This window comes from Brienomyrus brachyistius, chromosome 13 (assembly GCF_023856365.1).
Source record: "Brienomyrus brachyistius isolate T26 chromosome 13, BBRACH_0.4, whole genome shotgun sequence".
Lineage (NCBI taxonomy): Eukaryota > Metazoa > Chordata > Actinopteri > Osteoglossiformes > Mormyridae > Brienomyrus > Brienomyrus brachyistius.
Genome location: NC_064545.1, coordinates 13,731,764 through 13,758,738, shown reverse-complemented (window position 1 = coordinate 13,758,738; position 26,975 = coordinate 13,731,764). Strand labels below are relative to the sequence as shown.

The following is a 26,975-nucleotide window of genomic DNA, read 5'->3' as shown; positions in this document are numbered from 1 at the left end:
TTGTAAATTTACTAGGCATTTAATGTTAGGTGGATGTTTGTAACAGGGTAAAGTTGTAAGTTGTAGTAAAGCCTACTAAAGACTGGTTTCATCGATTGTTTAGACCGTGGGCTTTAAGTTGTTCATTTGACCATCTCTTCTGATCAGTCCCCTCATTTCACTTATCACCATAAATCACTATCCCAGTCAACAACGTTAATACTCACCAGCTAACCCTTCTCCATTCATCCATCCAGTCATCTTGAAACCACTTATTCTAGAAAAGGCCATGGGCATATTCTCAGTCAACTGATGAAATGACATTTGAGATAACAGGTGTGTGATCTGATGTCACTCAGCAAACTGCTTGTCCAAATGGACAGAGCAGCACCAGGTGAAAGCTATGGGTTCGTCAGCTCAGACTGCTCCCCGCTGACTCATGCCTCCTTCAGGCAGATGGGATCAGAGATGGGGCCTGGATCCCTTTCACCCTTTGCACATGATCTGGCGGTGCACTGCATTATTAAGATGCCTCAGGCGTCTCCCTGTTTCACACCAGACTCATGCTTTGGGGATGCTGTAAACACATGTCAAGAAACACAGACATTTTCTTCCTCCAACTGAAGACACTGTACATTAATTGCAGCACTAGTTATTGAAGTAAAGAGCTGCTTTTGGTGCCTCAAAAACACATCACTGGCCAATGACCTGGGCTTTACGGATCAGCCCATGTGCAGCGGCCCACGGATGATCCGTCTGTACGGATGATCCGTACGTCCGGCTGCCATGGCAACGTGGAATCCCTGAGATGTATATGGAAATTGAAGCTTCTTGGCACCTGACCAGTCATTAAAGGGCCAGCATGCTGCTTTGAGTTCGGTACAGAATATCTAGCAACTGTAAAATTAAGCATTGTTATGTAGGAGGAGGATGTGTAACATCGCAGTAACTTGCGCAAAGCTACAACTGGAAATGTTCTCTGCAGATTTTTTGCTTTTTTTAAATTGCATTTGTTCCATATTGTCCTTCTGTAATGTTCTGTATCTATTGATGGAAGTAGATTATGCATCTGATGATATGTTCTACTTCCATTATAGTGAATACCTCTTCATGCTGTGTGGAAATATTCTGGTTCAGCCAGCAACTGAAACTGCATTTTTGTAGGCAATTTATTATAACCTTGCTTTGGGCATCACATAATTTGTTTTGATGCAATTTGTGTTATTCTGCTTTTGTACATTCGTTCAATGCCTGTTGGTTGATTCAATGTAATATTTCCCCAGTTGCCAAAAGGAGATTACTGATACAGGCAGGTTCTCTGAATTGTGTCAGTAAAATAAATCAGCGGTAGATAAAAATACTGATGTGCTATAAAGATGTACAAGTCTAAAAGCATGACATGGCCTTTTATTAGTGAAGCGTTAGGCTTAACATCATTATCAGCATTATCGTTTGAGCGTCATAGCTAACCTGCTTTATCCTCCTCTGCAGATTTGCAGCAGCAAGGATTAGATAAATTTTGATGCTTGTTTCTGTTCCTGGCTGCAAAGATCAAAATGAACAAGCCGAGCATACGGTTTGTGTGCGCCTTTTGTTGTGCCTCCCACAAAGGCCGCACTGAGCTTTCCACTTTGCAGGAGAACGATGCCTTCACCAGGCACGGGGATGCACTTGGAAGGAACAGAACCGCTCATTTATTAGCTGTGTCACAGCGTGCCATATTACAGAAAATAAAGAAGCAGAGAAGGACTAAATACTATGACAGGTGGAATTTAAATTTGGCTTCAATAAAGTTTGTGCTCCATGACAGATGTTTTAGTGTTTAATTGGGAAACGTAAGTCTTTTACAGTAAATGATTCGGCGAAAAGGCCTGTTTTGGCTCCCTGAGATGAGGGTTACTGTATGTTCAGCTTTCCCCGGACATGTTCTCTTTATGGGCCCCTGTCCGGATACAAAAATTAGCGGTTTGTCCAGGTTTAGAGCTGCAACCCATAAGACCCAGTGTCGCAAGTTAGAGCAGAGTGCCAAGTGAAGGAAAAGGCGCAAATTTTCAATATACGGCAGCCACACAGTATCATAACAGCGTTTGCCAGATTCGTTCTCACATTTACTTTAAAAATGAAACAATATGCACATCGCTACATGTCATGATGCCCGGGAGTGACGTCAGTTTCTGGAAACCATTGGCATTTTCTCACTATATTTTTGTTTTTGTGTGATCAGAAAATCATGTCATTTGACTTTTGTCGAAAAAGACTTGTATACAAGTATCTTGTGTCTATTGTGTGTAGATTCTAAAATGAGAGATAACTAAGATTATCATATGTCCAGGTTTCCCCCGACACAAATTACTCTTGTTGCGCAAAGTGCTAATTGGCTGATGAATGCAAAAACTTATTAGTATTCATGAGAGAAGCGCTACCTGAATGTTCCTGATTGATGAATACATTCCGGAATGGCCCAAACACTGGTTTATGCTGCATAGAGATCAGCATATACAGGGCGCAGTTGTGGTCTAACAGATCAGGGTATACAGGACATAATTGTGGTATAACAGCGGCCCAGTGGCTGACGTGCCTCGCTGACAACCATCCCAGAATCTTTCTTTCTCTCATGTGAGTGAAGACAGTGGGTGGAGCTGTGAGGACTTTTAAACCTTCTTTATGTAAGGCGTATGTGGGAGGAAAACCCAAATGCGTTAGCATGGGTGAAATTGTGCAGCACTTGAAAGTGACTTGGGAGGACTAAGTGTGATTCAGAATTGATCAGCAAGAAGTGCAGCTCCACAGATGAATGCCTGTGGCCTCCCTCTACTGCCAGAGTGGGTGTAGCTTCCATGAAGGTCCATGTTATTGAGGGCATTTCCCCGGTCAGGCCTGCTTGCACTCGCGATACAAACCCTCCAACACAGTCCAAGCTCCCGAACAAAAAGGAAATGCACATCCTGGCTGATTTAATGGAGATGGTTATGTATTTGGACCAGTAATTTGACCTCTTGTTAAAGAAATCAAAGTCTAGATAGTTAAGCATTGTCATTTGAGACATGCGGAGTTGCTGGTTGTGTTCTTATAGTGTAACTTATTGAGGACTCCTACACTCCATGATGTGCTTCATACTCTGCAGAGCTCCAGCACTTCTAATGCACCACCAGCAGGTGGCAGTGTGTCTGCTACCTACTGCAGACCAATGTGCTTTGTGGAAGAGAGAGAGAGAGTGAGAGTGCAGATAGAAGGACGAGAGTGTAAAGAGAAAAAGCCAGTGTGCTTGAAGGGGAGGAGAGAGAGAGAGAGAGAAAGAGAAAGAGAGTATACTTGTGAGCAGGAGAAGCTATGAGATCAAGCCATATGCTGTGAAAGGCAAATTGAGAGGCACCTATGTTTGGGTCCTGTTTGTGCCTCATCTGAGTCTGACACTTCCTGGATCACTACAATCCCATAGGAAGGAAGCCAAGGAGCAGGCAGGGACCGGGAGTAGACAGGATCCGGGAGCTGTGAGCGCTGGGGGAAAGACAGGCTTGGGCAGATGTGCCCAGAGGGGGAAGTGAGCAGGAAAAGGGTGCCCTGCCTGGCTGCTGCTTCCACACAGCTCATGATGTAAGTTTGGTTTGAATGCTGCAGTGAGGCACCGCTTCCTGTATGGAGTAGCGGGGACAGGGGGCTGGGAATGCAGGGGCTGTATCATAACACCTCTCCCCCCAGCTGCAGGCTGCACGCTAACCGGCACAAAAAGAGGGAGAGCCTTTGATTTCCTCTTTTTGTTTTTCTTTTTTTTTCGGAGGAAGGAGAGAAAATAGCATGGCTCGCTGATAGTGGTTTTTATGGCTATGTGCTCCCAAGTATGAGGACTCTATAACTTCAGAAAGTGCCTTGGGACTGAGCAGTGCACCTACGGGACTGGGTGGCATCGAGGCGTCTAGAACCTGCCATGGAGCGGCAGCAACAGGAGGCGGGGGCTTGCTTCAGCCAGGTGCCCCCACCAGGCACTGAGGAGCTCATCTCCTCCACCACCTCCTCCTCCTCCTCCACCTCAGACCTGCCGTCCTCCCTCACCGTGGAGGGAGAACTGCCGGTCGTGGCTCATCACCACAGCACTAAAACCTTCACGGGACTGCGTCTGTTTGGCCGGAGGTGAGTGACAGCTCCGGCTGATGTTTCATCCATCGCCCTGGGTCCTGCGTGGCAGAGGGAGATGTGATCACCTGCCTTTGCCTAGGTTGACACACTCCCCTGAAAGGCTGCATGCTCCTGCAAACCCCAGTGAGTTTTCCTTGGTCTAGCCATATGGAGGTCTGTTGTGCCACACAGGTGTGCTGACCTCACAAGAGCTCCATGTCAACCGCAGTTTTCTGCTCGTTCTTCTGGCAGCCTCCAGAAGCATGTATATACTTCCATCTGCCACTATTAAACTTACCCTAATTGTGTAGGAATTGATGATTAAATCAATAAGTGAATTCTACTTGCATCTTCGCAAATTGATGATTAATCGTCTCAATTTGCCAATCGTAACGTCTGGTTATCTTTTTTAAATAGCATTGTCGTCTTCCTTTGAGGTGAGAAAAAATGGATCAGTGATAAAAATGCATGAACAAAGGTACTCGTGGCACAAAGTCAGGGATGGTGTTGTAAGAATATTGCCATGAGCTGTAGAAATTGTGAGGCTGGCAGCAGGTTCAGAGAGTTTCTGTATAAAAAGAGGAAACTTGCTAAGTGAGTGACATACTCACTGCCTCAACGCTACATGCGACTTTCACTGGGAACACAAGGCACTAGGGGAAAATCGAAAACTGCACAGATTAAAGCTGTGTTTACCTTTAAATGGCAGCAATTTCTGAAGAAAACACAGTTGTAGCTGATTGTCTTAAATTAGGTTTATTCTCTTAACCAGTCAGTGCCGTCGCCTGATTTCTGAATATGAACCCTCTGGCCCGACTATGGGGATTATGTGAGGCTTCAGCCTTCCAGCATGTATCTTAACTGAGGCAAACCACTTTTATGCAATGTGAACGCAGTCAAGTTATGAATATTATCAATCTGTTTCCTTATTATTGATAATAATTTTACTCTGTTTGAAGAATAGCAGTGCAACATTCAAAAGGCTTGCAAGTTTAAACTGATTAAAATACTATACTTAAAAAATTTTGAAAAATATTATAATCTATCCGTCCATCAATTTTTTATACCAGCTTGTCCTATGTAAACCTGCGGGGGTCTGAGGCCTGTTCCGGAAGCTACTGGCACAAGGCTGGGAATAAACCAGGACAGGGTGCCAAGCCAGCACAAACAAAAATGCTACAAACAATTTAAATATAAAAAGACTTAAAGTTAAAGGTAACACTGTTAAAAGTAATAGTTTACAAAAGTGTATTTATACAGGATAAACAGCATATTATCCTTCAGTAATTTAAATTGTACATGATAAAATGTTTTTGCATCAATTAACACATAGATATCACATAGATAATGCAAGTAACAATAGATGGCTTGTGCATGTTGTACTGCTATCTGAGGACCGACAATGCTGAGAGAGCAGCTACTGCGGGCCGAGGGCCATCAGCGTCCATTCTGAAGGTGACCATGTACGTGTGACAGCTTGTCCCACTGATGCCAGACTGACTAAACATACAGATGGCCAGCGGGCTGAGGCCAGGTGCATCTAGCAAGGGGTGATGCCCATTCCCTTTTGCACCTAAGCCTCTCACCTGTCCCTCTACGAGTGCTTTGTGTGCATGATAGGGCAAGGGTTTGCTGTGTAATCTCAGGCATAGGCACGTATGTGTCTTATAGCATTAAAGTGTAGTAGAAAATGTGATTCACTTCTATGCAGATACTGTATGCTGCAAATGCAGAATGCTGTATACTTGGATTCAAATTCATTTCTCTTAAGATGGCATCTTTATCCCTGTTTGCTGTTTGGTACTTCATCCTTAGAACTCACTTATTTCGCAAAAATATCCGTATAACTGCAAGCAGTATTACCATGTGTCACTGGCACGGTTAAAGCCGAATAGCTGATGGCATGTGAGTGACTGGTTTTCCTGAAACTAGCAGACTGGTTAACTGCCAGTTAAACCCAGCTGCATAGTGGATTGTTTTGATGGTGCAAAGTCATTTAAAGTTATAATTAATTAATTGTGTGACTCAAAATCACATGTGGCCTGCTCTCCCACCGGGTGGTGAGAAAAGGGACTTTGTATGAGATTGGTTATACTAGATTTGTTCAAGTTTTGAGGTGGCTCCGTTTAGTCTTTAAATCTACACTTAAAACTCACCTGCTTTCATTAGCATTTGAGGACAGTCAAATGTACTGCAGAGCTGATTGTGTGTCTGGGTTTTATGATGGTCTTGTGCCTTGATATCATGTTGTGATTTTATGATTTACTGTATGTAAAGCACTTTGGTCAGCAAGTGCTGTTGTTTAAGTGCTATATAAATAAAGCTGACTTTTGAGTAGATATTGGCAATTATGATTTTAATGAACGGGGCGGCATGGTGGTGTAGTGGTTAGCACTGTTCCCTCACACCTCTGGGACCCGGGTTCGAGTCTCCGCCTGGGTTACATGTGTGTGGAGTTTGCATGTTCTCCCCTTGTCATTGTGGGGTGTCCTCCGGGTACTCCGGTTTCCCCCCACAGTCCAAAAACATGCTGAGGCTAATTGGAGTTGCTAAATTGCCTGTAGGTGTGCCTGTGTGAGTGAATGGTATGTGCATGTGCCCTGTGATGGGCTGGCCCCCTATCCTGGGTTGTTCCCTGCCTCGTGCCCATTGCTTCCGGGATAGGCTCCGGACCCCTCGACCCAGTAGGATAAGCTGTTTGGAAAATGGATGGTTGGATGGATGGATTATAAAGTGTTCATATACTCTAAGTGTTTGTCATGTCATGTCATGCCAGTGTTTGTCATGTCATTAAGCCCCATTTTGACTGGCATTTGTCTGTTCTATGTACCCAAAGTGAGTGAGTGAGCACCAAAATAGATGAGTGTATACACTCCTTAAAACTCACACTTTACTCATTCTGCTGTTTTCATGACCCCGTTGTCCCCTCGCTTTTGACAATGGAGCATCTCATTCACAATGTAAATAAGGGATATTGTTCTATTCTTCTGTGGTACGCATGCACACTTGCTCATTACATCGCCAAGAAAGAATGACCACTAACAAAGCCTGGAGCAGGGTGCTGAAGCATGATCTTTGGGCTCTGGACCTGCCTATAAGGGTGCCCCCACATGCAAATATCAACATATACATCAGGGAGAAGGTGCGTCATAAAGCAGCGTGCCTCATTCTGTAGAATTTCTCACATATGCAAATAAGAGGCAGATCTGAATACAGACCAGGAGTTGCTGTACTCATGCCTCAATCTTTATGTGATCTTAAAAGCTGAAAGTAGAACGTTTTGAAATGCTAGATGTTTTGTCATTTATTAAGATTATTTAAACCTGCCCGCACTGTACTGACATGAGTTTTTTTTTGTTATGCTGGTCTCACAAAGTTATTAGATTTAAAACAGAAAACGAATGGTAGAATAGCACAGCCCACTCGTTAACAAAAGCCACTGTAAGAAACCCTGAAACTTTCCTTCTTCACCTTTTATTGCACAGGGTGCAGATTGTGCACATCTCCTCGTGCAGTACAGTACTCCTGTACAGTGTCTGTTCAAACTGAGCCTCATTCCCTTTGAAAAGAGACACAGAGAGGATGCATCACTGCTACCTGCGCTCAGGAAACCAGATTCCAGGGTGCAAATGCAGGTGCAATGCCTCGGTCGCATTCTCCACTTCCGTTACTCTGTACTTAGATCACGTGGACTCAGCTCCCATGATGCATCTGCACCAGATAAAGTGACTCCTAGAAAGCATATGGCCGTAAACTTAGCCTTCTTATATGGGCCCCATGAGGTGTTTCTCCTGCAGATAAAATTACTTTAAGATGGCTTTACATACAGTAAGGATGTTGTGACTTGGTTGGTGATTAATTCAGACTCTTTCACATAGCTATTTATGTGTTCAGGCTGCATGCAAGGTTACTGCAAGTATCAAAAAATGAAAACTTAGATGAGCTTTTCAAAAAATAGTCCTTTTGACTTGTTGCTTTGATCTGCTCTGAAAAAATAAGGTTGATGTGGTCTGGTGTGTAGAAGGATGATCCTGAGGCTATGAAAAATTGAGGGAGGGAACTCACAAATGCAGTCTGACTGGCAGTGACAGTATTATGTCCAAACATTATTATTACTTTGTTATGTAGTGTGATTTGAGGAAGCTGTGTCAAGAAGAATGTGCTCCAAGTCTGGAGACCGAGTTGAAATGGCTAATGACTGCCTGTTCTTTTAGCTGATAGAAGTACGGTAACTGCACCCTGCTTTAGCTTTCTTGCTTTTGGGATCTGGGTGAAGTATAAGATCACATTCAGCAGCTCTTTGGCTTTTGGGTGGGATTTCTGAAGAAAACAGACAAACTCGTTTCTTCTGTCCTCAGGCTAAAAAGTCAGCCCCAAAGGCATCCTCCCTGTTGTTATGTTCTAAGCCCAGGTTATCAGAAAGACACAAAGAAATGGTTTCTCATCTCTGTTTTTTTTTAAATGTCATTTCCATCCACTTACATCTGTAGCTCACTCAGGGCCTGCACTGTTGACAATGCGCTCCTCTTGCAATCTCTCCTGCAGTGCTGCAGAACTCACAGCAATTTCTCATTGCTGGCACTCAGTAACCTGTAGGTGGCCCACTGGGCTGGGGAGGTACTTAAGCCACAGCACAACTGAAGTTCTAAGTGGGCCAAGTTCATAATCTTGGTCTGCTCCCTCAACAGCAACAGTCTGGGTCACAAAATCAGGGAAAGTGTCTGTAACCATCGCAGTGTAATTGGCCTTAATTCTCTTCATGGTTAAAATCCTTGTTATTTCTTGCCAGTGAACCTTTGTCTCTGTCTTAAGGCTCTATTACAAAACTAACCAGTGACAACATCATCTATGTGAAGAAACTAGCCATTAGGTCACATGGCAGTCCAGGAGTCCTTTAGGTCTGGGTCAATGTTTGGGGTGTTTGCATGTCTTTTGCAATGTGGTCTACATGCTTTTGCGATGTGGTCTACATGCTTTTACCTACGATTATGCACATTAGGTAATTATGCTGTATCCATATTCAGATTTGAATTAAAACAGTTTTGGATAAATTTTCCTGGTACTTGGTGGGACAACCTTTTGAAAATTTTTAAATTCACTGTTTTCTAGGAAACCAATAAAGGGTTTTACATTGTGTTTTGTGACAAATTGTGCGGTCCCCTCATTGCACATTTCAGATGACTCTTAATTTGCTAAGCATTTAAGTTACATCCAGATCACATCTGTCTTGTTTAGTTAGCATCTCGGTCTCTTGGAGGTAACAGAGCAGTGTGTTTTTTTTCTCTCAGGCGCTAAAATGTGAGACAGACTGTGGAATGTCAGATATTAACACAGATGATTGTGTTTTGTTCTCCAGTCTTACAAGCTGCTTCCCTCAAGCAACGAGAGATCAATTCATGGTATGACAAGCACTCAACGCACCGGCACTGTAGCCTACAGTAAATATCACTAGAAATATACAAGCCTGTAAAACATGGAGGGTGTAAATATGACTGAAACTCTAATCCTTGATTTTAATTTAAATACTCATTGACCACGGATACTGATAGAGATAGAATTAAAGTATCTTGCATTTGTATTTAATTTGCATAGATTTGAAGTATAGTGGGTGTGAAATAATGTAGCATTAGTAATGTCACCCAGCTGTATACCCACAAGGAGAAACCAGCTGTGTGGGCTTTGCACAGCTAGAACTGAGTAGAATCATAGGAGAAACCAGCTGTGTGGGCTTTGCACGGCTAGAACTGTGTAGAATCATAGGAGAAACCAGCTGTGTGGGCTTTGCACAGCTAGAACTGTGTAGAATCATAGGAGAAACCAGCTGTGTGGGCTTTGCACAGCTAGAACTGTGTAGAATCATAGGAGAAACCAGCTGTGTGGGCTTTGCACAGCTAGAACTGTGTAGAATCATAGGAGAAACCAGCTGTGTGGGCTTTGCACAGCTAGAACTGTGTAGAATCATAGGAGAAACCAGCTGTGTGGGCTTTGCACAGCTAGAACTGTGTAGAATCATAGGAGAAACCAGCTGTGTGGGCTTTGCACAGCTAGAACTGTGTAGAATCATAGGAGAAACCAGCTGTGTGGGCTTTGCACAGCTAGAACTGTGTAGAATCATAGGAGAAACCAGCTGTGTGGGCTTTGCACAGCTAGAACTGTGTAGAATCATAGGAGAAACCAGCTGTGTGGGCTTTGCACAGCTAGAACTGTGTAGAATCATAGGAGAAACCAGCTGTGTGGGCTTTGCACAGCTAGAACTGTGCAGAATCATAGGAGAAACCAGCTGTGTGGGCTTTGCTCAGTTGGATTCTTGCTTCTCTCTCCTCTCAATATCTCCCTATGATGACGTTACCCTGAGTCCCTGTTATTTGCAACTGATGATTTGTTTTATGTCAGTTTCTGTGAATATAACTATAACTCAGAGGGGACTGGTTTCCTTTGAAACCAGTCCCCTCTGGTTTCCCCACCAGGGTAAAACTAAGGAGACATCACTTGTAAAACAATAACATTGAAACTCCCTAAAGATGTAATACTAAATAGATTCAGAATATCATCTGTCTCAATTCTTATTTATTTTGTCAGACAGTTTCAGCTTGTTGTTGCTTGATGGTTAATTGGTTACAGATGGGTGGTTTCTGATTAGTTGTAGATTTATGATCCAAATGTCTGAGATTATACCTTCTTCTGACACTTCCAGCCACTCAGTTATTTGTTTAGCAGGTTGTCTTGTCCAAAGCACATTTTATTAGATTGACATGCTATTTATTGAAGCATTTTGAGGGTAAGAAGGCCTCTACCTGAACTGCAGCAGTAGCTTTCTGATGTCCCGAGTCCTTCGTTTTTCTGCCTGGTCCCTGTGTCTTGTGTTAATCTGCAAAATGTGGGGGGTACATGAATGGACCATGTAGAACAGAGAGAAAATAGAAAGATTAGTCAGAGCAGATTTTTTTTCCTCTCTGCAGAGCAAGTTAAATATTCACACCTACTTCTTACGTAATTGAATTGAGACCGAACAACTAGGACTTTACATTCCTTCCCCGCAGCTGATCAAAGCAAAGGGCAAATGCGCTGCTCCATCTTTCAGAGGCTTTGGCTGGAGTCTGAGCCTCACTCCGCTTCCTTCAATACTCCTGATGCAAACACAGTCATCACAGTCAAGAAGTAGCTTGTTTGTCATTTTGGTTGTTTTACGCTTGGTTAATGATTGTTATTTGAGGGGCCACACAGCCAGTGGCCTGCTTTCTGTAGAGCAGAAGTATATCAATCTTCTGTATCCCAGTACCTTATGCCTCTGTAATATGGGCTTAAGCTCATTGGATCCAAGGGACTAGTTACTAGATCTTGTTTATAATCAAATGAGATTCTGGCCACAGTAAGTGACATTCATCTACTGTAAAATATTGTCAGCTGCACACTACCTGGGTAGAATCCATTAGAGTAGTATTGTAAAATCATAAGTCTTCCTTAATAATTACCCCATTTTTTCCCCACAAATCATTCTGCCTGAAATATTACTCGGCACATAGTTTACTAAAACATTCTGTTTGATCCTACTGTATTGTCCTTTTGCATTTGAGGATATGCATGTTGTTTTGTTGAAAACTGATGGTAAACAATTTTACTTGCAAGTGGTTGTAAGTATCACAGTTACCCCTTTCACATTCAGAAGAGTTCGGGGCAGAAGACTCTCACAAATATGAAAATTTCACAAATAATACTAGGGCCCATTATTAAAAATATAACACTAAGGGCACTGAAAAATGTACAAAATGTACAAGGTACAGCGAGAAGTATGGGATTCTGTGGTCACAAAGAGTGAGGCTTCTGCGATCTTTCAACAAGCTCCAGAAATATTCCCATTTAATTGTTCAAGGCCAAAACAGGAGTAACTGAACCACAAATGTGAAATTTGTGAATCTGGAGAGGTGGTTGTATTTTGATATGTTGAACTGTGAAGGCAGGTAACATGAAAGCACAAGATGGATACTTCAGATATCCAAGGACTAGGCCAAGCAGGAGACTCTAACATCACTCTGCTCTTATTTTTACTCCCATTAATACCACTAGGTTATTTCGGCAGAATAAGCACACACCCCAGAGTACAGTGGCAAAGACCCTCATCTTGGGAAAACTTGGGAAATGTGAAATACGTGATAAAGCTCTTTATATCCCTGCTTAAGTGCTAGCATCCCCATGCAGGTCAGATGAGGCCATGTGATACGTGGGTGCAAGTGTTGATTCTAAAAGCAAGTGAAAATGCCTCCGTTTTTTCAGAGCAGTCCTACGCTGTGGACAGATCAGAGGTTCAGGGGCTCCTCCCACTCTAGGAAAGACTTTGGCTCTGATTTCTATGGTAGAAATGTAGGGGTCTCTTTCCACAGATCACTTACAAGCCCCTCATCAACAACTGGCAGTGCTGCTAATTAACTGCCAATCCTGTACCAAGTACCTCGCTGTAGAGTGAAAACACAAATGGTGAGTGAAGGGTACTTCACAGTCTTCATAGGACTCACTGAATCTCTCAGTAAATCATCCAGTAAAACAAAAAATACGAAAACCACAGCCTTGGATGTGGCAAAATATTCTGCATTTGGTGGACATTGAGCCAACCTAACCCTGAAACGAACTAGCCACAATTAAAATATATGAAATATTAAGTCACAATAAAAGGTAATTATAATTTTCATTAGTAAAAATGTATTATTAGCTAAGTGGTAAATGAATTTTTCAGTCTTTTGGGTTTCCTTGCAGCGTAGGATTCAGGCAACATTGACCTGAGCCAGTCCAGGAAGATCTGCAGTTCAGTTGTTACTTTCGCATTAAATCATTTGCTTTTTCTTCTGTCTGTGACACAGCTTAATATTTAGTGTGATGATTTAAGGCTCAGGCCTGGCCTGGACAGTCGTAATGTTGTGCCTTTCAGAGTTTGCACTCAAAACTTTTTGGTTTTGAATGAAGACACAAGATTGGAAGGAAAGTGTCCACACAGCTGGATTTAACTGTACTCTGAAAATTGCCTGCCCGCCTTCTGCACAACTACTGGGTAGGCTTGAAGTTTACTGCAGTAAATTCTTCTAATAAAGTTAAATAAATATGTCCATGTCCCACAGACATATTTCAGAGCAGCATAAACTATGACCTTCCCCAGCTGGTTTTGCATTATTATACAATGGGTTAGTGAAATTAAGGCTCATATTAAATCTGATTATAATGTATAAAGAGAGCTATTATTATAATAAGTACAAATCAGTGAAAGCCTCGAGTGCATAACGTGGTGCAAACCATTGTGGCCCAAAATCACATTGTCAGTGCTTGTTGCTATGACTGCTAACTTTGTACAGTGAGAACAGTTTTTTCTATCATGCACTAAAACCATGAACGTTTCCACAAAACAATTAGGCAATGCGTTTTTTTCTTCTTCATTAAGGACTTGGGCAATGGGGTTTTGCACTAAGAACTTGACAGCAGATTTTCCCATTGATAATTTAGTCAGGCACTATATTATGTTCAGGTATGAATATCTATTTCCCTCTGTGCTCAAAAAATGCCCAATTTTAAGGTGGGGATTTCCAGAATAACCTAATAATCTGTGTGATTTAGTTACATTTTTGGATTTCCCTTGAATGGAAACAAAATAAGAGAATGACCCTGCGTGTCATTTGTTTATTATTTTTCAAGGCTATCAATAGCTGTAACAACAATTTAAATAATTTTATTTCTAGCCTTCGGTTTTAATGGCAGTGATGGGTGGAAACTTAGGGAAAATTAATTGTGTGCATTTGAACTGAAAAGTAGTTGCTGGTCACAACCTATAATTGTTTTGTGGTGAACCATGGTACACTTGTAGGCATTATTAAAGCAGGCTACTCTTTGACATGAGAATCAGAATGTCCATCCATCCATTTTCCAAACCGCTTATCCTATTGGGTCGCGGGGGGTCCGGAGCCTATCCCGGAAGCAAAGGGCACGAGGCAGGGAACAACCCAGAATGGGGGACCAGCCCATCGCAGGGCACATTCACACACCATTCACTCACACATGCACACCTATGGGCAATTTAGCGACACCATTCAGCCTCAGCCTCAGTGGGGGGAAACCGGAGTACCCGGAGGAAACCCCACGACAACATGGGGAGAACTCCACACACATGTGACCCAGGCGGAGACTCGAACCCGGGTCCCAGAGGTGTGAGGCAACAGTGCTAACCACTGCACCACCATGCCGCCCCCAGAATCAGAATGTCAAGATGAATATTTAGTCCTGTGTGCCTCGATGTTCACTGTGGCTAAGCTGCTGTCAGGTGAGACTAGCTCTGATTCCGTGTCAGAGTTCTGCATGTCTTTTAGATGGCCTCTGACAGACACAGAATAGAACCATGTGAATGTCAGATGTACTCAGTCCAGTCATGCACTGGCCATTGTCCCAGGGCCCGATTCGTGAGTTCCGGTCTTTTTTCCCCAACCCCAGCATTATATATAGTAGTTCAGGGGTGTCAAACTCCAGTCCTGGAGGGCCGGAGTTCAGTGTAGCTTAGTTTTTTCCCTGTTCAACCACAAATGATTCATCTCAAAAGCTGTGTGGTAATTAGCACTTGGAGGTGCAAGGAGAATCAGGTGTGTGAAATGAGGGGAAACCAAAAATATGCAGGGCTCAGGCCCCCCAGGACTGGAGTTTGACACCCCTGGTATAGTCTATATACCAAGGGTGCCCAAGCCATCGCTTGATCACAGGAGATGATTAATGGGAAATGCGTTAGTTCATTTATGACTAACTGCTTGATCTTGATCAGCAAACCTTACCAAGATATTTGAGAGGAATTCCTTTTTAAAGAGGTTGCCTTGGGTAAAATTGTGGTTTATTATTGAGAAACCCATATGCTATCCTGGATGTTCCTCTATTTTTGGCGAATGTTTTGTAGTTAAATTTGATCTGACAACAGACAGTACTTTTCAGAAATATAGATGAACAAGAAGACTTTGCCAAGCTCCACTCTCATTAAAACATGGCCCAATTAATCTCTCATCCGGAGACCCTTGGGCCGTATTCACGGCTAAAAACAGTCCTGGGTCCAACAGCAGAAACTTCTCCTACCCCGAGGCCTTACTGCTGTGGTGTCACTCGAGTGACTCTGAAATGGGAGAATGGTGGCCTCCATGGGCCCGCTCTGGTGCACAGCGCCCAGTCCTCCTGGGCCTTGGATCTAATCCTGGCCAAGCTGGTGATCGTGCCGCATGTCCGGGGAGCCTTGGTTGTAGATTGAGGTGTGACAGAAATAGAGCAGCCAATTACAGCCAGGCAAGAATAGCAACATGTCAGGGGTCAGCCAACCCAGGCCCTGCTTTATGTCATCAGGAGGGCAGAGATTGGATACGCCGGCTTTCTGTGCTGTGGTTCTCATTCTTAGAACATCATCTACACGTGAAGAGGCCTGAGTCATTTTAAAGTTGACGTGTTTGTGTCACTAACTTTGCTGCTCTTTGCCGTTTGGGTTTTCCACCATGGTGCCCTTTTTTTTGTTTCAAATGCATGTTTTTCTTTTTTTTAATCAACTCAAGACTCGTAACCTTAGACTACTGTGGCTACAGGGAACTTGAGTTTCATTATCTGTCTGAGAGTCGGAGTGTAGACCTTGTTCTATTTTGAGATGAATTTCTGTAACGCGATTAGCTCTGAAATAGCGATAAAGTGATTTTGTTTCCAATTGTCATGACAGACATTTGATGGGAAAAAAAAATCACAACATTCCTCATAATTAGCCTCCAAAATTGTCCTCACCTACTCTGAATGATGGTTAACTGTCAGGAGAAGATCCGTGTCCTGCTTAAGCTCGGGCACGGAGCGGGGAAGCAGTACATGAGCCAGAAAGTCGGGTGAACGAGGACGTTAATTAGGAGAACAACAAGGAATACGATATATCAAAAGATGAATGTTAGACTTCAATACATTGGACTAATGACAGCAACAAGAAACAGCTGGTAAACACGGGGATTCCACACGGGGTAGATAAGGGGGCGTGGCACACGGAGGGTCACACGAGCGGAGCATGACAATCCGAATGCATCTGGATTAATGTCCTGTTTCTATTAAGGTTGATTTGCTACTTTTTATTACTGGTAGTCTACGCCTGTAAAACTACACTGACTGTTCACAATATACAGCAGACAGCAGAAACCTAAGACTTCTTAAAATATTTCAAAAAGCTTTGAAAACTGCACTGAGGTATATTTGCTTTGACTTCAGGCTGTTTGTCTGTGTGCTTTTTCAACAGTCCAAATAGTTTGATTAGAAAGTTGGTGGACATAAAATTAAAATGAGTAGATATCTTGGTCCATCTGTCCCCTGTAGCTGGGAAGGGGGGATGCTTATTTGTTCTTCATGCCTTTGTTAGTGTGGATTGTGTGATGTATGATTGGAGGTAAGGAGGTGTTGGAGATAACTTACACCTAAATTTGCATTGTACATCATACAAGGTGCAGGGTAGCTACACAGTGGTTCTGTATTATCGGTGAAGGTATCTGGTGTTTGTTAAGGTATCACCTTGTACTGTTCCACGTGTAAATGGATTATGTGGTTCTAGTGTTTCATGAGCCACAATGAGTGTGTCACTCTGCCATCACACACCCGTAAGTGCATAATGAAACTAATTTTTACATTTCATGCTGCGGCTGCATTCACTGACCTCCAAACCACCTTCAACACGGCGCGTCTCTCTGGTGACTCATTTGCCAAATAAAGACATGCAAATGTAGATGTAAATCAACAGTAAAAAAAAAAACCCATAGAATTAGTATGGCCAAGGCTGGGAGAACCCAGGAAATACCATGTTGAGTGGACATGTGCTTAATAATCACTGAGTGAAAGATGAATGTCAGTAGAGGTGCTGAAGCTCGTGGCGTTATGGAGGAATGGTGGATTGTGTGCGATTCACACGCACAGACACACATGCACGGACACACACACAGACAAACGTACAGACACATGCACAGATTAATGGCATCCCAGCAAGCCGCAAACCACAAGGTTTTCCCAATAAAATAATATTTACTTCGGGGTTATAAGGAAATAATTATTTCTGTCATGATTTAGTTATGTCTACAGCCATGGCCAAAAGTCTGGAGAATGACACAAATATTAATTAAATATTAATTAACTAAATATTAATGACCGCTGCCTGAGTTTTTATTATGGGAATTTGCATATACTCCAGAATGTTACGAAGAGTAATAAGATGGATTGCAATTAATTACAAAGTCCATCTTTGACAAGAAAATCACTTAATCAGAAAAAAACTATTTCTACTGCATTTCAGCCCTGCTACAAAACGATCTGCTGACATAATTTCAGTGATTCTTTCATTAATACAGGTAAGAGTGTTGACTAGGACAAAGCTAGAGGTCACTCTGTCATGCTGACTGAGTTAGAATAGCAGACTGAATACTTTAAAAGGAGGGTGGTCCTTGAAATCATTGTTCTTTCTCTGTTAACCATGGTTGCCTGAAAGGAAACGCGTGCAGTGATCATTTGCACAAAAAGGGCTTCACAGGCAAGGATATTACCGCATGGAAGATTGCACCTAAATAAACCATTTATCAGAACATCAAGAACAGAGGTTCATTTGTTGTGGAGAAGGCTTCAGGGCGCCCAAGAAAGTCCAGCAAGTGCCAGGACCATCTCCTAAAGTGGATTCACCTGCAGGACTGGGGCACCACCAGTACAGAGCTTGCTCAGGAATGGCAGCAGGCTGCTTTGAGTGCATCTCCACACACTGTGAGGCAAAGACTTTTGGAGGATCCCAAGACATTCCCATGGAGGATAGGAAATTTTTCCAAATATTTCCAAACATTTGTGAAAGAATGGGTTGGTCCCCATGCACTCAGTGAATAAGAGTCTGGTACTGTCAGCAAGTTCCACTTTTGCAATAAGTCAGTTCGTGAAATTTCTGCCCTGATAGATATTCCATATTTAAATGTAAGTGTTATTGCAAAGTGGATCATATTTAGGAACAGAAACTCAGACACGAAGTGGGAGACCACGTAAAGTAACAGAGCAGGGTTCCTGAGGCGCATAGTGCATAAAAGTCAGCAACACTCAATTGCCTCAGTAGCTGCAGAGTTCCAAACATCCTCTGGCATTAACTCTGGCACAAAAACTGTGCGCTGAGAGCTCCATGGAATGGGCTTTGATGGCTGAGCAGTTGCATGCAAGCTTCACATCACCGAGCGGGGTGCCAAGCATCAGATGGAGCGGCGTAAAGCATGTCGCCACTGGACTCTGCAACATGGAGTGACGAATCACACTTCTCTGTCTGGCAGTCTAATGGACAGTTGTGGATTTGCTGGATACCAATGTTACTTGCCTGCACAACTGCACTGTGCTAACTGTAAAGTTTGGTGGAGGATGGATAATGGTATAGGGTTGTCTTTCAGGGGTTGGGTTAAGCCCCGTAGTTCTAATGAAGGGAACTCTTAATGCTTCAGCATACCAAGACATTTTGCAGAATTTTATGCTTCCAACTTTGTGGAAGCAGGATGCAGGAACAGTGCACAAAGCAAGGTCCATAAATAAATGGCTAGTTCAGTTTAATGTGGAAGAATTTGGCTGGCACACACAGAGCCTTGACCTCATCCCCGACATACACCTTTGGGATGAGCTAGAACGGAGATTATGAGCCAAACATCCAACATCAGTGCCTGATCTTATACAGTATATAGTATTCTGGATGAATGGGCAGAAATTCCCACAGACACACTCTAAAATCATGTGGAAAGCCCACCCAGAAGTGTGGCAGCTGTTATAGCTGCAAAAGGAGGACTAACTCCATATTGATGCCTATGGATTTAGCATGGGATATCTTCAAAGTTCCTGTAGTTGTAATGGCCAGGTGTCCCAGTATCTTTGTTCATACAGTATAGTGTACAATGTGAAACATTGTGACAAATGCAAGACTCTATCCAGTGTGCTTGTCTCTGGTGCAGTGTCACCTGCTGTGCTTCTAATGTTGATCCCTGTATCCCATTACTGGTTTGGTTAGGGCCATTTGACTGTGGATATCGCAATATCAATGTAGCTAATGCTACAGTTTATCCCGCGGACAGCATGAAGCCCTACGTTTGCAATTCAGGCAGGTGGGGGGGGGGGGGGGGGCATGTAGCAGCAGTAGGTGTCCTCACACTGAGTCAGAAGCTGAAGTGAAGCTGTCAGATGTTTGGGTGGGGGGGGGGGGGGGAGAGAGAGGTAGCTCAGCAGCTGCTATGATTTGCTAAAGTGATTTTTTTTTCCTTCAGGTACCGAGTAGGAGAGAGCATGCTGGCCTATCTCTGTCCATTCTAGTCAGGGTAATGGGGAGGCTTGGAGCCTATCGCAGGCAGCACAAGACACAGGGTGGCAGGGCACCTTGGATGGATGCCTTCCTATCAGTATATCAATATTTACTCACAGCGTAAATACTGCAGGTGGTATTCTTTGTACTAGTGGCTTTTGACTGAAGCCCATGGCAATCATATACTAACAAGACCAGTGTTGCAATGTGTGGTAATGGTGCAGGTTTGAGAAGTAACAACAACAGACTGAATAATAGAGGAATAAAATAAAAGAGGGCTTTTTATAGTAGAATTGCAAAGGGAGGATCAATGTTGATGTTGTTGACGAAAACTATGGCATTGCAATGAAGATTTTTAATTGGCGAAAATGAGAATAATAAAATACAATTTTAGATGCCAAAAACTATGACGAAATGTACTGACACTTTTTTCAATGAATAAAAAGTGAGACAAAAATATCAGGAAGAGATGAATTTAAAATGGATCCAATCAGAAGTAGGATCTTTAGTTAAGATCCTCTAAGAATTTAGAGTCGACAGAGGCAGACCAATCTGCTTGTGAGTACACAGAAAATTAAGCAAAATTTTCAAGAAAATGTAAATGTACACTATGACTAAACCAGTTGGTTTCATAAGGTTGATTCTGTGATTTTCGCCGATAAAAATTAGACTAAAACTAAAAACAAATCACATGACTAAAGCTAAATTTAATTTTTGACTAAAACTAAATCAAAATATGGTGTCAAAATCAACACTGGGGTAACTTCTTTTTAATTATCTAGACCTGTTTCAGTGTGTCTGAACTGACATACCGGCATCCCCGTCCTGTGCTCGCCTTGTACAGCCTGTTATAGCCCCTGCCCCCTAAGCCCCTACAATGTATTGGTTAAGCCAAGATTTTATCTGCAAACACACCAGCCCTTTCGGATAAGATTGCCTACCCCTGTTACAACATGGTTGAATATATGACATTTAAATGTATTTGTTTTACATCCATTGTGAACACTGCCTATTTTTATTTAGTTACAGGTAGCCTAACTTAGTGTAATGTCTTTTTTTCCTGTTTGAGAGATGCATCCCTGTTCCGGGACCAGATCCTCGGCCATTCCTCTGTCCTGCTTTAGCTTCAGTGCTCCAGCACCTCCTTGCTTGCCGCTGTGCCATACTGGGTGCTTCACACGATGCTGTTGATGATACCCATTATCATTAGGGCAGGAGGAGCGCCAGCTCAAGGCACCTTCTCATAGACCACAAGAGCCACCTAGTGATCAAAAATTGATATGACATTAAACAGCCACACGTGATTTTACATCTTTTATTTTTTAAGCCCATAGAAATTGATTATCTATTTTAATCTATTTGTAATAATTCTAAGAATATTATAGAAAATAATTATCTATTGTGATATTATAATGTTACTGTATGCAATTTTTGGCATTTTTAATTCGCCCTGAATGCTATCTCACTGCATTCAGAATCAGTGTCTCTCTTGCCAGCACTCATAACTCCCCAATTCCCCTAGATCCCAGACTCTCATGTATGGCCTCTCTGTTGCATATATCTCTGTTCATGTGGTTTGGAGCCTCTTGGCCGTGGGACCCTACTGTTGCTCCTTTGAAGTGTCATTATCTTCCTGTAAGCTTTGCTTCTGATACTGATTCCTTAGATTATCAGGGCTGTGTTTTTTAATCCTGGCCACTCTGTGTGTGTTTGCATGTTCTCTCCATGAATTATTACATTTAAGTAAATTACTGTTTATAAACTGTGCATAATGTGTGACCCCACTCATGACTAGCCTGTACTGAACCAAACTTTATAGTTAGCACAGTGCAGTTGTGCAGGCAAGTAACATTCTCTTGTTAACCACCAAACCCACACCCGTCCATTAGACTGCCAGACAGAGAAGTGTGATTTGTCACTCCATGGGACACATATCCACTGCTGCAGAGTCCAGTGGCGGCATGCTTTACGCCGCTCCATCCGATGCTTGGCACCCCGCTCGGTGATGTGAAGATTGCATGCAACTGCTTGGCCATCAAACTGTGCCTTCATGCCTCAGTGTGTGTGCAGTTTGCATGTTCACCCGGCGTTGGTGTGAGAATAGTCCAAGTGCATCAGTTTCCACCTGCAGTGGTTAAAACTGTGATTAAAACAAAGAGGTTATGAAATGTTAATGTGACAAGTACATAGACATTGGCCTGAGCAGCCTGCAATGGTAGCAAGCTTATTAAATTGACTGTTAGGTACTGACTAGTGCCATGTGCCATACAACATATGGTCTGTTCTGATTGTTCCTCAGATTAAAAATGCTATAAATGTGATCTGCAACTAAACGTATTTATTTTCGTCTGCATTTTTCCTTATCAATGTTTAGAGAGAGTCAGGTTTTCATCTCAGATTGCATGGCAAAAGTGACATTGAACTGGAAGCACCATGAATCCAGCAGACAAGCTGCTGTACTAAGTTAAAATTAGGTCTGCGTCACCAAACCAGAGGACGTCCATCCTGTGGTATAGGACAGGGAAATGGCCAGCATGGAAAATGGGTCAGTGCCCGGAAGTCTTTATCTTCCTGTGTTTCAGTTGTCCAGCAGGTGCACTTTGCTCAGCTGACCTCGGCTGGGCTCGTTCTCCTGATGCTGTTGCCAAGTCAGGCACCTCATCTTCCCCCCCGAATCCCCACCACGCATCCCTGTCCCATGGGAGCAGCATGAGAGGGCCACCCCTTACCCCCCGCCCCCCACACCCACATGGGCCATTATTAACAGTCATGAGAAGCGAAGTTTTAAGATTTAAGGCGGTAAAACATCGTTTTGTTTTTTTCCTGTAAAGTTTCCAACAATGTCCGACCTGCTAAACATGCTAAGCTTTAAACATACTGAGTGTGTGCAGATGGACTTTAATAAACCAGACTGATAAGAATTCGATGCTTCGAATCAGGTCAGTTTATGTCTCCAGAACATCCTGCCTGGTCTCATCTGTGCTACTCCTGTCTACAGCGGGCTGTAACAACCACTGCCATGAGAACGGCAGCAGTGCACATTAATTAAAATCAGTACTCAGCCGTGAAACACCCTACAGAGATTTGGGATGGACAAATCACTTCCGGAGCCCACTTCCTCTGCCATCTGCCTGCTAGGCATGATTTTTTTTTTTTTTACTTGGTCATGTGACTCAGCAGCACCCTCCTGTGATGGTTAACACTGCCCACAAATTGATGTCTCATTAGCAAGGGCAGCAGTCATCCAAGGGAGCCCTCTCCTAACAGCACAGTTGTGCTGCCCGAATCAGTATCAGCGCTCGCATATGTGGGTAGCTTACAGACAAATTTATTATTAATAGCTTTACATTATCAGGTCTGGCTATACTTACAGTATTTACATTTCTCAGGAGGCAATGCACGGTAACACAGTGATAGCCACTGCTATAGCTGCACACCCCTGGGGTTGGGGTTTCAAGATTGTGCCTGGCTACATGCAGTTCTATGTGCGTTTGTGTGGACTCTCACCACCAATCCAAGAACTTGGACATAGTCATGGGGTTCAGTTTAGACACACCAGATATCATAACTACATGTCTTTGGACTGTGGAAGGAAATGCGTTTAACATGGGGAAAGCATGAAAAAAATCATGTGAGAGCATGAAAAAAAACAGAATAGATGCAGGAGTGGAACTCCTAAACACGAAGGTGTGCTGTATACTGCTATCCTTAGTTGGATGAACTGTCAACTCTAAATTGCCTGTATTATGTGAGATGAGTCCTGGATATAGACATGTTTTTGGATAAATGGATGGTTACACTTTTATGGAAAACTGTGCTCTACCCACTTCGATGTTACCAATTCAATAAAATCCCAACTGAAGATGAGTTATTTTCTCTGTAATGATTATTTTGCTAGTGACAAGGACAATAGGAAGAGCCAGAACCTGCAGTTACCCCTGATGTCCAGTAGATGTCTCAGTTGCTGTATCCTTATTTCTTCTGTATTGGTGGGTGGTTAAAACATAATCATAACGACAAGTGGGTGGAAAAGCCCGGGTTGCATGAGGAACACAGCTGTGTGGAACGAGGAGATCCAAATACACCTGTTCAGTAGGGGAATCCCTACGGGAGTCGGGAGAAAATTGGAAAGAGTCTTTGTAATATGCAAACATCTGTGGAATTAAAAATAGACATACAAAATATCCAGACCAGTAAAGTGGGATTGCAATTTAAGTTTACAATGAAAACCTTGGCCTCCTGGTAAAGAGGGCAGGGCCCCCAAGGTGTAATCTGGTAATGAGTATATGTATAAAACTTTTGATGGAAAAACACTGTCATACAAATAAGTATGCAGTCATTTGAAAATATTAAATGAAAAAGTTGCAGCTGTAAATGGAGCACTTCAAATAAGACAGTATGCTGCTTGTGCTGGGGATAAAGAGATGAAAGCCTGGGGCCACCCTGGGGCCACCCTGGGGCCACCACTCACTCTACCAACATTGTTACACACTTGGACAAGATGAGTAAATTCCAGGCATGCATAGGGTTCTTTTACCATAACGTGATGATTTTTACTTCACCGAAAACACTGAAGTACAAGCACAAAAAAAAAACAGTTGTTACCCGGGACTGTATGCGGCGATCCTTGTGGAGTTCTCTGCATGACGCATGCGCTCTTTGCACTCCACTCAGTGGACCCCCCCGCGAGCTGCTCAAAGTGCCTGTGTGCTCTCCACTCCTGTTACCCTGCCTGCCCGAATCGCACCACAGTTGTCCCTGCCCTAAACCCATCAGCCACGCAATACATTACAACCCTAACTGAAACATATCACTATTACAAAGAGATAAACAGTGCAAATAACAGTGCAAAAAATAACATCGAACACCATATTGGCATATGGGAAACTAACAAGTGTTCCACAACATGTTATGCTTCATACCTCTCTGCATCCTGAAACTATCACTTATCTCACTAATACCTGGTTCACAGACAACTTCGGCACATTCGACCTGAATTGAACATGTGTTTCACATTTACAGCACTATACCCACCTCCATATGAAACTGCTAAATCTACTTCCTTTCATTTGATTGCTTCAGAGAATGCGTGGGAATGATGCTCACTGCTTGCATTTGTGTGAAAAAAGGTGCCTCCATTATTCCTGGCAGCACATCATGCAGCTTAGATGTAGGTTAACCAGAGCTGACCTTAGACATTGCAAATCTACTATTCAGCGCAGCGTTCTCATTCGACCTGCATATTAGGCAGGGTGTATTCACAGTCCAAAATCATACGTGCTGCGGAAAATTAAACATGACTGTTTGCCAACATCCCATGGTCTCTTGTGAGGACATGTGCTGGTTCAAGTTTGGTCTATAATAATAAATCAGAGGTTATGGGTGGCAGGTTTCTTGGCAATGTGGGCGGAGGCCTGACAGGATGCTAGTGTGTGGCCCTAGCGTGGGCTCATGACTCACATATTGACCCGGATGTATTGCTACCCTTACGCACGAAAAACACATTGCCCTTTTTGATGTCCTCTCATCACTGTTTTCCCCTTCGGTTCTCTCCTGGCTGTAAATGCACCTCTCAAAAACATGCATGGCTTTCCCTCCATGAGGTTCACTTCTTTGGGTGACCAGTGTTGTTTTCTGTAGGACAAGCGGGTTCAAAATCAAACAACAGTGTTCAGTTATAATCCTTAAAAAAACATGCTCTTTTTGAGGCCGTCCAAAACCTTAGTCTCCAAAGGGTTAAAACCCGAAAAGAGGGAAGGAAACAATTGCACATTTGTGCTTTTGCATTTGCATCCTCCTTTAGATTTGTATTATCCATCCATCCATTTTCCAAACCGCTTATCCTATTGGGTCACGGGGGGTCCGGAGCCTATCCCGGAAGCAATGGGCACGAGGTAGGGAACAACCCAGGATGGGGGGCCAGCCCATCGCAGGGCACACTCACACACCAGTCACTCACACATGCACACCTATGGGCAATTTAGCGACTCCAAGTAGCCTCAGCATGTTTTTGGACTGTGGGGGGAAACCGGAGTACCCGGAGGAAACCCCACAACGACATGGGGAGAACATGCAAACTCCACACACATGTGACCCAGGCGGAGACTCGAACCCGGGTCCCAGAGGTGTGAGGCAACAGTGCTAACCACTGCACCACCATGCCGCCCCTGATTTGTATTATCTTAGATAGTAATTAAGATCATGATTATCTTTATTGTGCGAACTTGCATTTCCTTTTCATAGCTAAGAAGTCCTTCATGTATGTGTGAAAATGCCCTAGTGAACTGAATAACTAGCCTCTTCTTTCCTTTGTTTCGCCATAATGCCTGCTCTCGAGTCCTTTGGCCCTGATGATGACAAAGTGCATTTATCCAAATTTAAGCCTTGGGTCATTGGGTGCTGTAAGACATGTTCCTGGATGGCGAAGCTAGTGAAGATTGTTACATTTTTCAGCCTTGTATCCACTGAGCAATTTCATCATGAAGGGACATGACCTGGCTGTGCCATGTTACGGATGTCTATAGTTTGTTCCTCTACAGAGTACTTAAGTTAGCATCCCTCAGAGAGTGGCAAATTGTTGGTTGAGAGAATAATTAAGGGCTGGTGAACATTAATTAGAGCGCTGTCATGTGTCAGAGTGTCTTGTATGCATTGAGCCTCACTCCATGGTAACTAAAGAATGGCTAAATGAACATGTGAACTAGCCATTACTACATGCTTATGTATTTTTAAAGATAGGAACTGGATTGTATTTGAAGAAGACCTTTGTTTTCATTGGAGGAGGAACTGAACCATGGTCTGGACAATTATGTGACACTGTTAAGAAAGACATCACAGTCACAATTATGTGTTTCTCTGAATAAAAAACAGGCATTCTATTTGTATGTATACTAACTGATCCATAATGCAACAGCGTAAGGGTCTTGAATTGGTAATTGAGGGCTGGGATGCAGGAGCTGAGTGTAGTTTATATTCTATATGGAATTAAATTAATGCAATGAATGCAGTCTATGAATAATAAATAATATGTCTTTGATATCTGTTACGATTCGCTCGCGATCGCTGGGTGAGCGTGCAGGCAGGCGAGCGAGCGAGCAGGAACAGGCCAGCAGGCAAAGTACGGGGAAACGGGGTTTATTCTCAGGACTCGGGGCAGGAAACATCAGACGACAACTAACATCGATGATAGACAATGAACTCAGGAAAGACATAGACTCATATAGACAGGACTGGGCGAAAATAAGTGGACACCGCTGAGTACGATCGGGGAAGCACACGTGGATAATCAGGGGGGCGTGTCACACACGAGGATCGTACAAGCCGGGCGTGACAATATCAATGTCACCACCCTTTGTGTTCCTCAACTGTGCTTGATGTTTTCAAAATAACCTTCCTCTACAGTACAGGTACAGATTTTACGGATCCATAATTTACAATGAATCTTTGCGTGCAAAGGTGTTGTGCAAAGGTGCTGAATTGTCCAGATAATACTGAAATGCGCACTGGGAATTGTATGAAGCAGGGCAAGTGGTAATATTGGTATTATAATAATTAAATATCAAATCAG

The 26,975-nt window shown here is 43.1% G+C and overlaps 1 protein-coding gene across 3 annotated transcripts in view; it reads left to right on the top strand.

Annotated features, from left to right (window-relative positions):
- The window catches only part of LOC125706396 (diacylglycerol kinase zeta-like), a 140,694-nt gene that overhangs the window by 32,537 nt on the left and 81,182 nt on the right, over positions 1–26,975 (top strand). The window contains exon 1 of one of the 3 annotated variants that reach the window (XM_048973078.1): positions 3,219–4,107. The exons of the other annotated variants lie outside the window; for them this stretch is intronic. Within the exon in view, the coding sequence (XP_048829035.1) occupies positions 3,905–4,107 (203 nt within the window). The 5' untranslated portion in view covers positions 3,219–3,904. Of the gene's footprint in view, positions 1–3,218; positions 4,108–26,975 lie in introns of those variants that run through there. 3 annotated transcript variants of the gene reach the window in all.